The 11,113-nt window shown below is 34.2% G+C and overlaps 1 protein-coding gene and 2 pseudogenes across 6 annotated transcripts; 1 reads left to right on the top strand and 2 right to left on the bottom strand.

Moving 5' to 3' along the window:
- The first annotated feature begins 936 nt into the window (after nt 1-936).
- Nucleotides 937-4,246, top strand: LOC111310367 (uncharacterized). 5 transcript variants are annotated; one of them, XM_022909778.2, is made up of 5 exons: nt 941-1,126; nt 1,822-2,069; nt 2,378-2,591; nt 2,756-2,907; nt 3,782-4,246. In XM_022909778.2, the coding sequence occupies exons 1-4, from the start codon at nt 980-982 to the stop codon at nt 2,876-2,878; spliced, it is 732 nt and encodes a 243-aa protein (XP_022765513.2). In that variant the 5' UTR covers nt 941-979; the 3' UTR covers nt 2,879-2,907; nt 3,782-4,246. The 5 variants fall into 5 exon arrangements, with proteins under 5 accessions (XP_089621889.1, XP_022765513.2, XP_022765499.2 ...); XM_022909764.2 differs by having other exon boundaries at nt 3,671-4,246; XM_022909773.2 differs by lacking the exon at nt 3,782-4,246 and adding an exon at nt 3,442-3,669.
- A 135-nt stretch (nt 4,247-4,381) lies between these two features.
- On the bottom strand, nt 4,382-5,753 carry LOC111310381 (peroxidase 66-like; annotated as a pseudogene).
- A 792-nt stretch (nt 5,754-6,545) lies between these two features.
- On the bottom strand, nt 6,546-9,396 carry LOC111316588 (transcription factor TCP19 pseudogene; annotated as a pseudogene). The gene has a single exon (XR_016345384.1). The product of XR_016345384.1 is annotated as a transcription factor TCP19 pseudogene (transcript).
- Nucleotides 9,397-11,113: the final 1,717 nt, after the last annotated feature.

Here is an 11,113-nt window from a genome sequence, read left to right as displayed (position 1 = left end):
CATAGTCCAAAATCAAATAAGATCCATTAATTATTTAATGAAACAAATATAATGCTCATCAAGCAAATTAATAGCCCAAATTATAAAACAAATTTAATCAACCAAAAAGTTCGACAAAATGATCACAGAATTAGCAACATTCAAATAAGATCTTTGATTAAAAAAAAAAAAAAGGTCCACAACAAAAAAAATTGCAATGCCAAGACTTTGAGGTGAGCTAGGTAAGCAGAAAAATAAAGTTCTATACCACAAGTAAACCTATTAACTAAAATGTTTACAAAACACATAAAGATAAAAGTAGCGAAGAAGAAAGTGTATGTCCAACCATAGCCTTGCGAATAAAGTCAAAACTTTTTAAGTCTTTTAATCTAAAACAACCACGCTGGATAGGCATTACACATATTTTTTATTGCATAAATTAGGGACTTGATGGGTGGTTACTTATAAACTCTTCTCATTAAAGAGACAGTTACTACTTATATCATAAACACCATAAAAATAATGATGGATTATATTAGATAGTAAAAGGATAAAGATAATCCTTTTAAATAAATATTAAATTTATTTCAATTTCAAATTAATCTGAAAAATAAATATCTAACAGTTGAAGTTTCAAAACATGCTTCACCAATTTTGTCAATTTATTCTTACAATTAAACCTTATTCACTCAAATTTCATCTCACAATCTAAAATTTCCTAGAGTTGTTTTGAATCACATCACAAATTTTTACCAAAAAATTTCTTGTCAAACAGGAAAGAAAAATAAAATGGACTTCTTTTTTCTAAAAAAAAAAAAGAAGGTAAATTGTTTGAAAGATAGAATCAAGTTTTGCCCAACTAGAAATGGGATTATAAATTGGGCCATGGTCCACAATAAGAAAGCGTAATGGGCTTCTAACCTATATTTCTTTTATACAAACAAATCATGGTCGAAGTTAGAAGAGTTGTTCCTGATTTGATTCGTAGTTTTGGATTTGAATGGCAGAGGCAGGAACAAAGAAGAGAAAAATGGGGGAGAGAAGAGCAGCCGATGACAAGAAAACAACGACAAAGGCAAAATGGCCTGCTGTTAAACCCAAATTGAACCTTCAGATTACCCGCCTTAAAGACAACGATCTCTTCACCGTACGTTTCTCTTCAATTTCTCTCTTCTTTTATTTTAATTAGTTTCCCATTTTAATCTCCAATTTTACCTTTTTTTTAAATGAAATCATGAGACTATGCATTGATACATAGTTTTGATGCAATTTTTTTTATATGAAATGCTAAACATGTTTCAGTTTTGATGAAAGGAAAGTTTGGTAACGAAAATTATATAAAAAAAAAAAGGTTCAAATTTTCAAGTGTTTCACATCTGTGTTCTTGTAAGGGGCGAAATTAGTTTGAAAAGTGAATAGAACCGAATTCTGTTTCGATGTTTAGCAGCTTGTTCATTTGGTCTAATGAGTAATAAAAGCTGAATTCTTTTTTATTCTAATTTGATTTTAAAACAGTGAGATTGAGTGTAGGTCAAGTTTAAGCTGAATTTGATTCTGGGCTGTGTTTCATATCTTTATTTTGGAATTCCTTTGTGCGGACTTTGCTTTAAATTGAATATGATTTTACTTTGACATGTTCAACGTGCAAGGCCCAAGACTTGAACTTTCAGTAGAGAATGTGGAAATCACACTTGCTAACAATATGGTTTGTATCTTTATTAGGCATTAAAGTTTTGCTCTCGAATTCTGTCTCATATAAGTTATGGAGGGAAATTGCTTTCTGGTCGAATGTGATCTGAAATCCTTGCGTGTTAATGATTCTACTGTTTTTAATACGTGCAGGTGCAGAATTTCTTCACATCTGCAGAATCGAGGGCATTTATTAAAGCTGCAGAGTCAGCTGGTTTTGAACACCAAGGAAGTCTTGGTCCAACAAAAGGCGAAGCCTACCGAGACAATGACCGAATATCTGTTAATGATCCAGCTCTTGCAGATACTATATGGCAGTCTGGTCTTGGTAAATTGTTCTCTGATTTTAAAATTAGGGGGAAGGTTGCAATTGGCTTGAATCCAAATATTCGGTTTTACAGGTACATCTAATACCTTCCCTTATGTTCAAAATTACTTTTATGTCAATAAAATAACATACTTTATTGCCAGTTTATGCTAGATTCTTTTGCTCTGAAATGCTTCTTGAAGATTAAAGAATAATTTTGCTGTGCCTAGGTGACTTGCAAACCACATATATAACTTTATGAAGTAATAACTGTGTTGGATTATAAAAGATTATGATGTGTGCTGAAGGTTTCTCAATCATTTAGCTGTATAATTTGCTTCTGTTGTCTACGTGAATGTTGGTTTTTTAGTATTTACCATGCAATGAATATTCTACTTCCAGGTATAAGGTTGGTCAGCGCTTTGGACGGCATATTGACGAAAGTGTTGATCTTGGAGAGGGAAACCGCACCCACTATACTTTGTTAATATATTTAAGTGGTGCTCCCAAAACCAATGGTAAAAGTGATTCAAGCAACCTGAAGGATTCTGCATCAGAGCCTCTAGTTGGAGGGGAGACTGTCTTCTATGGTTCAAGAAATAATGTTGTAGCAGAGGCAAATTTCTTTGCAATTTATATCATTTTCGTATTGTTTTGGTTGCTCCCCCTCCTCAAACAGCAATTCTCCTCTTTTATTTTGTTTTAATTTTTTCAAATTCCTATGATTAGCAGTATGGCTTACTTTGGATATCCTTTATTAATGTAATATTAACTCTGCAGGTAGTTCCTGCTGAAGGAATGGCTCTCCTACACATTCACGGTGACAAATGTATGCTACATGAAGCTCGAAATGTCTCCAGGGGTATCAAGTATGTTTTCCGATCAGATGTGGTTTTTGCTTGAGGGGGAGCACTAGTTTTTGAATTGAGAAGGTTTGCTAAGTTTTCCTCTATATTTTACAATAATTGTAGCTATGTCTTTTCCTTTTGCTGATAACTGATTCTTGTAAGATATAGTATATAGATATATTATTTTATTCCCTTTTAGTAATTGCAGATAACAGACATGGATTATCCCGGAGTTACTAGATTTCCGAACTTTCACTTCAACATGTTTTCATGCCTAGGAACATTCTGTGACAGAAAAAAAAAATGAATATTCTGTGATGAGCAATTTTTCGTATTATGAAATGCTAATGTTGTGTTGCTAAATTGGAGCTGAAGCTGTAGGATTTTTCATAGCTTACTGTCTCTGTGGTTTTTGCAATATAATGATACCAGAAGTGAGGGAGCATTCTTTTACATGGCTATTTATGTGCCTTTTTTTATGACAACTATACTTTCATCCTTTACAATTTACATTTTTTTCTTGGTTTATCACTTTGCCATATATGCGTTTCTTGGTGACATTGCATTTAAAGTTTATGCTTCTTGCACTAATGGTAATGCATCCAAAATCCTGGTCAGGTTGAATGCCAGATATTTTTGAAACTGTACGACTCAACAAGCAAAGTGGACATCAACCATAAATACTTCATCTTATATTGTTGTCATGATTACAGTCTTAAAGCATATTTTGAACTTTATTTTTCATGCCAGTAGTATTGATGTATATTCGTAATATACTGTCACCTTGTATTAACAGTATGCAATTGCTTTATCTGATAAGAATTTTAACATTTTACTTCATTTTCAGAGCTTTGTTGGCATCTGATAACAATCATTGCTGCCTTGGAGAAATAAGAAACTGTTTTGATTAGTGAGTCCTGTTCTCTCTGACTTTGAATTTTAACTTGGACTTTGCAAGATGGCGATTGTTCTTGTCTCCGACGAATTATATAAATCGATATGCATCCATAAAGTCAGACATTAATTAATGGAGGAACCAAGTCTGAAACATTCATTTAGAGGATACTTGTACGAGAAAGACCAGAAAACAAATATCATCACTTTGGAAATGAGGCATTACTTCTTGTAGCACTCTTATTTGAACACCACCATTAGCCAACTTATTAGTTCTCATTCGAATGACCTACAATTGATGAGCCTTCATGATTGGCAACATTAGCAGTCCTGCCTATTTTACCTGTAGGAATAATGAGTCATTTGTAAATAGAAGTAGAATAAAGTCGGGAGAATTTCCCTATGATATGGCTTCAATCGATTTATCATGACTGTTATGTAAATTACAGTAAAAGTTTTTTTTTTTTTTTTTGTAGGCAATAGAGTAATTATTATGAAGCTTGTTAATGAAACTCGCTTTTTGCTACTTATATATACTATTAAGCAAGAAAATCAAGTTTGTTTAAATTCAGAAGGACAACATATCATTATTAAACTTTCGCATAATGAAAAAAAGGAAAATTTTGTCATATTGCCACTCTCATTTGGTATTTCTCTCTCAGCCTCAATTTACCATTCGGCAATTCAGTCTCACTTCTCCATTTTCTATCACCCCTACGTTTCCATGACTCCCCATTGATGCTGCAAATTCTCTGAAGAACAAACCTTGAACCTTGGCAAATGATTCAACAATCCATTTAGTCCTGTAATCACTGGAGAGTGCTTGATCAGATCCGAACACGCCTTTTCCAGCCAAAAGTTGTTTGTAGTGGTTATTATCAAAAGTCGATGCCGTAAGAGTCCAAGAACTGCCCTGCATTGCGATCCTTGTTTTGTTTTCGGGCATTTCTTCCTCAGAGTTTCTGCAAATTCACTGTCCATATTAGGGTCGATGTCATGAACTGAGCTAAAATTACGCAGCCGAGCTTGGAAGGAAGGACAGTGTGAGAATCCTAGAGTGTGACCTCCAGATAGAGCCACCAAATCCTTGATTCCTAAACCTCTCATAGCAAAGCTTTGAATGAGTTGTGAAACGTTGATAGATGGCGCTGGTAACTTAATTGTTTCAGCAGCCCTGGAGACTCTTCCATCTTTCCTTCCTTTAAGTACATTCCAGAAGGGCCCTCCAGACTGGAAAGAACAAAAACAATAAGAAAGAAGCACATCAAAATTGCTCTTTTCAATGTTGCAAAAGGTTAACTTAGATAAACATTTTCAATGTTACTATGGCTATTACATCTCTTGCTGCAATGGTGATTGTATCTTCGCAAGAAATTGTACGCGGTCATGCCTGTTCAAGCTTGGTTTTCGCAGCATCAATCACGTAGAATGCTCGAAAAGAGATATTTGGAGGGCCAAATTTCTCTGCTTGGTTTTGTGGAGTTGAGTCTAGCAACACTGATGCATCACATCCCTATTAATGTTTCAAACAACCAAAGAAAACTTCAGACACCCAATAAAATTTCAAGCTGAAACAACTGCACTTTGACCGTAGAATAGGAAAATGGCGTACTCTTATGAATTAGTCACGAAAGAACATCCTGAGAATACGAGCAGGGACATTATGGTCATGCACGGAAGCATTTCGTACAGTGTCTAGTATAATTTTCTGAGCCTCAGGACATGTTTGATCATAATAATGAGTATCCAGTGCTGCCTTTGACTGTGGAACTGTTATCAGTACAAGGAAAACTATCAGAAGAAAGAGTTTGTTTAATGAAAAATTAGCCATTTTTTTGGTATTGAATGTAGATAGTGGGTAGAAGGAATACATGAAAATGTGATGAGAGTTGATGAAAGCTTCAAGGGAGTATACATAGTGGCCATGGCAACAGAAATGTGATTGAAAATTTAGTAAATATATTTTCTGTATGCTTTTAAGTCACTCAAATTGAGAACAGAATGTAGAAAATTGACACGGTATTAGTATTGGTATTGTTGTACTTTGAGACCAAGTTTATATTTCCATCTAATTATAAACTCTTTAAGTCTTAATCGATTAATCTTTTTGAGTGTTATACTCTGATCTTTCAACATTTTGATCCTTGAATCAGCGTCCTTGTATACCGATGGATGCATTTAAATAAAGGCTTCGAATTCAACTCGGGTTTCTTATTGTAAATACTAGTATTATTAATTAAAATGAAATATGCGAGTCAAAAAGCTATGGTGAAAAGCTTTGCGACTGTTGGCTTATATCTATCAGGTTGCTTAATGAAATGCGAGCAGTCGCTGAAAGAGAAAGTATATAAATCAAATAAATTATAGTACATTAATATTGTACTATGATTCTTCTTAATTTTTGGAACGATAGTTTGTTGTATTGTTTGGCTTCTAAGAAAGCAAAGAAATGGACACGGAATCCAGAAACTTTGACCATAAAAAGTTGGAAGCGGGTTGCTCTTAATGCAAGCTAAGTTTGCATTACTTGAGGTGGGAAGACCATGTCATGCGCCAAAAATGCAAAATGAAACACAGATTAAGCCAGAGAACTTATAATGAAAATAAAAAACAGTGGCCCATCAAGGTTATTGGGCTCTCTAACCAGACCAACCTGGCGTGAAAAAGAATGTGCTGGCTGCTTGCAAAACCCAAACAATTTAAACCCCTACTTGACGTGCAAGAGGCTAACCGGTTGTGTTCACTTCCAAGTTAATAGGGACCGGTCCTCCAACAGATTTTAAGACGAATGCTATAATTAGAAAAATGATGTTGGTAATGGCAATATGCCTCCAAATTATCAGTATCTATCTTCGTTTAAAGCTCCAAAGTCTATCGTCCTTTTCATTCTAAATTTTCAGCGAAGGGTAACTTTTGGGGGTATTTACATGCCGAAAGAAATATTCCACACCATGATTATATATAACAACTAAAGTAACTTCATTTTAACACCCATTTGACTGAAAGAGGAGCTTGAGAGTGACCATCACAAACTATCGCCATTAGATGAGCAAAGGACAATCGAAATTTGGGATTTAAATTGATAAAGAAAAATATCATTGGTAACATTATTTGATAGAGAATATCCACCGACAAGAAACAAAGTATTTGCATTACGACTTTGCTAAAGTGGATCATAGTGATCAATCATGAAGACTCGAGGGTCACGTGTCAAGCATGGAAAGAAGCTGGTCCCCACAAGAAGAACTTGGCAGAGGATACGTGTCAGCCGAGGGCCAGGGGCCAGTCCGGTCCGCCGGCCGAAAACGCAGGCTTAAAAAGTTATGAAAAAAAAATTAAATGCCTAATCGAACCCCAAGTACCCAACCAAAAGATCATCAGCACGAGAAATTTTGGTTTTTGGTGAGGCTCGCATCCCTAGGTGCTCGTGCCTCAATCACGTGACAAATACGTGTGGCCTACATTAAGACTCTCGGCTTGGTCCACGGGCCACCACTCCTTTCCTGCCACTCTCTCTAGCCTTCAACTTTTCTTGTTGAACCACCATGTGGAAAGGACCCTGCTAGTTACAACCCCACGCGTCCCTAAAATGATGGGACCCACCGTCCACGTGCATATCCGAATATCACGTGACCCCACCATCCCTGGGACCAGAAAAGTTTTCTTCCCAAAAAGCAGAAAGAAGACGAAGATGATAAATAGGCAACACCAAAGCAAGTAAAACATTAAAATGACAAAAAGCCCTTTGAATTAATGGAAACCCTGGTCTTTGCAATTACAATTACAAAAATACAAAAACAAAAAAACAAAAAACAAAAATCCTAAAACCCTAAAAACTCTACCTCTGTATCATCAAAATCAAGAAACTTAACCTGTTCCTTGTCTTAAGAAGGCTTTGAACATGGCGTTTGGTGATTAGCAGGACGACCCAAGAATTGAAGTTCTCTCTTATCAAGAATCTCCAAAGAAAATTCCCTAAGCATCTGCGTAGTACTAATACTAGAATTACTATTACCATTACTACTAGCGCTAACCCCAGCAACACTTGTAGCACCTGAACTAGAACTGGGCACAACACTTGAACCCATCGAGCCAACACTGGAATCTTGCAACTCTGGCTGCATAGCAGACACAAAACTAGATATTGGTCGACCTGCAACGTTAAAAAAAGGTGTTGCAGTTGCTGGAATCGCCCACAACTGTGCCTGGTTTGAACCAGGTGCAGCCGCAGGAAGTACACCTAAAGTACCCATATGCCATATAGGAACCAACCCTTGTGGATTTACATTGACACTGCTATAAGTCATTGGTACAATTGGTGCTAATCCTGAAGAAACCGAACTTAAATGCTCGTTAACGTCAATGAACTCACTACTTGAACGTCTTTTCCTACGTTTCCTTGCCAAGTCAGCATCTTGTTTCCCTGAAGAAGCTGGTATCTTGAGAGTGCCATTAACAGAAACAGCAATAGCCGGGACTGTGCCTGTGCCTGTAGCTTCAATAATAGCTTGTTCCGCGTGTTCTAATAACCAACTGATCGTTTCACCATCGGACTTGTGACCCAGTTCTCTGGTGAGTTGAAAAATCCTGGCCGCACAAGTGGCAGGCATGCGGATCCTACGGCCACGGCCTTCAACTTTGGTATGACGGTCTTTTGATGGGCGTTTTGCGGCCAAAGTGCGGTTCGTTTGGGCAGCAGGCATGACTTGAACGAGGCTATGCACGAGGGTTGGGTTGGTAAATTCTTGTGGTTCCGAGTCTGTTAAGTCTTCTTCTTTCATGGGTTGGTTTGGGTCCATTACGGTTGCCTCTGAAGCTGAGAAACTTGGAGTGGTGGTGTTGCTGTGGTGTTGTTTTTCTTGTTGTTCTTCATTGATGATGATGGCGGTATTGTTGTTGATTCTCTCGTCGATTTCTTCTATCGTTTGATTATGGTTGCACTCCATCTTTTACACAACATAAGGACTATTAACCTATCAACAAACCCACAAAAAAAATCAGGATGATTAGCTTAAAAGATGAGAGATTTATAAAAAAATATTTCTTCAAAAGTAGCATTAGTCAGGAATAAGAGTTGACTGGGTTTTGAATTTTCCCTGTTTTCCTTTCCCAATATACTGTGACGAACAGATCAGAAAGAGTGGGACATGGAACAGAGATTATATGGAATTAAAAAGATAAATTAAATAGAAAGGGGGAAAGAGAAAAAGAAACAAACCCCAAAGAAGCGGCCCCCACCTTATTTGCAAGATAGAGGAAGAGAGGGACCCAAAAAGAGGAGCATCTCTCTTTACTCTTATTAGGGACCGTAGATGGTAACACGTGACGGGTCCTACTTATGATAATGTGTTCTGTTTCCGTGTTTTCAATTAGGTCAAAGTTGGTGATTTCTTCTCGAGAACTGATTTTGATTTCCGAGGGATTTTTTTTTTTTTTTTGGAGATGGGGATCGTGTGTGATATTCTGCTGAAACGCCCACTTTGGCCAGTAATCTAAATAGGCACGGAGGAAAAGGGTAAATCAAATGGGAGAGAAATGGTGATGGCAATGGCGGTGAGGGTATTGTCAAATTTTAAAATTAAAATATTATTCTTTTGCAAAGGAAATGAGATTTGCAAAATAGTTATTGCGTTAATAATAAAAAATTTACTAAAGTTAAATATAAATATCAAAAAATGTATCGGGGTTTAATCGATTAAGGTCATTTTTTTTTTATGAAAGGTCTTTGATTCGAATTTTATTGGTGATTATTTATTGAGATCATTGTGAATGTACGATTTACAATTACTTATTTTAAACTGTCAGATACAATATATTTTATTATAATTTGGAGATTGAATAGCTTATCTATTCTTAAATTTCTTTTTACCAAATATATATATATATATATATATATATAAATATCAAGGAATGTGTAAATGATTATGATTATGAACCATAAGAAGTGAGATTCAAAAAAATTAAAAATATCACTAATTTGTTAGCTTTAGTATTCAAACAAATTAATCATAATAAGTTTAAATTTAACAAAAATATTATTTGCTTGTCACATTGCTTATAGAATCAATTTAAATAATTTTATAATTAGTCATCACAATTTTATTAGTATAAAATTAAAAATAAATTATTTTAATTTTTATTCATTTAAGAAGTTTGTTAGCTAATTTAATATTTGACTCAATATTAAATTTAACGTACATGATATTATTATATGAATAAATAATGTTATTAAATTTAATGTATATAAAAATAAATAATGTTATTATAGACTAAAAATCTACATTGATTAAGATGATTATTTGAATAAAATTATAATTGAAATTGACTATTTAAATTTTTTAATAATAAATATTTTGACTCATATTACCATCATACGGATCATAAAATATAATTTGAAGTCGTGTAGTTCCAAAACTTAGTAATATTAAGGAAAGTATTGGAAAATAAATAAGTACCACAAAGATATATGGTATTTTGAATTGAAAGTATTAATGAGATGGTATTGGAAATTTGAAATTGTATAAAAATAAATAATAAATTTTAGAGTGTTGTTATTTGCATTTTAACTTTTTCTCAATTCATCGTAAATTTTAATCTTTAATAAAATTATTTAAATAACCATTAATCAATTTTTTTTTTTGTTTTTCACATCCCATTCCAAAAATCTATTTTCTAAAGCTTTTAAAAATTTTCGGATATCCATTTTTGGAACCCTTAAAATTTTTAAAATTCTTAAAAGTTTTCGAATATTCATTTTTGAAAATTTTTAAGAACTTTTAGAAATCTATTTTCAAAAGTTTTGAATTGCACCTAAATATTTCAACATGAAATCTTATAAAACTAAACACGAAATCAAACAAAAAAATAAAAAGAACAGACAATTTACCTTTGATTTTATATTTTTTAATTTTAAATGGATGAAATTTTCTTTGAATTTGGCTTCATTAGGGCTTAAAATCCTTTAGGTTTTTTGTTGAAAGGAGAGAAAAGATGGCATACGAAGAGATGAGGCATTTAGGTTTTTGGTAAATTTGTATTTCAGGTTTAGGGTGTGTTGAGCAAAAAATTAAATGTTAATAGTAGTGGGGTGTAAAAGGAAGAAATTGGGGTGCAAATAGCACCATTCTAAATTTTATAAAATGGAAAGTAAATGAAAAAAAAATAGCAACAAAATAAGGCTGGGGTTGATGGTCATGCATTTTGTTTGGTAAGATGCATTACAAAGAAAAAGGCACTTAGTTTGGTAGGCTGTAGTACTAAAAAAGGGAGACTCTTATGATAGTAAAGACAAATAACCTTCTATTTCAATTGGAAAAATTGATAATGTGGTGAAAATTTTCTATTAAGAAACTGATTAACTACTTTTCTTTAATACCAATAGGCTGCCCTCGCTTCA

Source organism: Durio zibethinus, chromosome 9 (genome assembly GCF_047325235.1).
Source record: "Durio zibethinus cultivar Kanyao isolate XHJ-2024 chromosome 9, ASM4732523v1, whole genome shotgun sequence".
NCBI lineage: Eukaryota > Viridiplantae > Streptophyta > Magnoliopsida > Malvales > Malvaceae > Durio > Durio zibethinus.
Note: the sequence above shows the minus strand (reverse complement) of the source record. Positions and strands in the feature narration are given on the sequence as shown.

Excerpts from the sequence above, each read along its gene's own strand:
- LOC111310367 (XM_022909778.2), top strand. The coding sequence starts at position 980 with ATGGCAGAGGCAGGAACAAAGAAGAGAAAAATGGGGGAGAGAAGAGCA. Across the intron at positions 1,127-1,821 it reads AAGACAACGATCTCTTCACC|GTGCAGAATTTCTTCACATC; the intron begins GTACGTTTCTCT and ends TAATACGTGCAG. Across the intron at positions 2,070-2,377 it reads CCAAATATTCGGTTTTACAG|GTATAAGGTTGGTCAGCGCT; the intron begins GTACATCTAATA and ends TTCTACTTCCAG.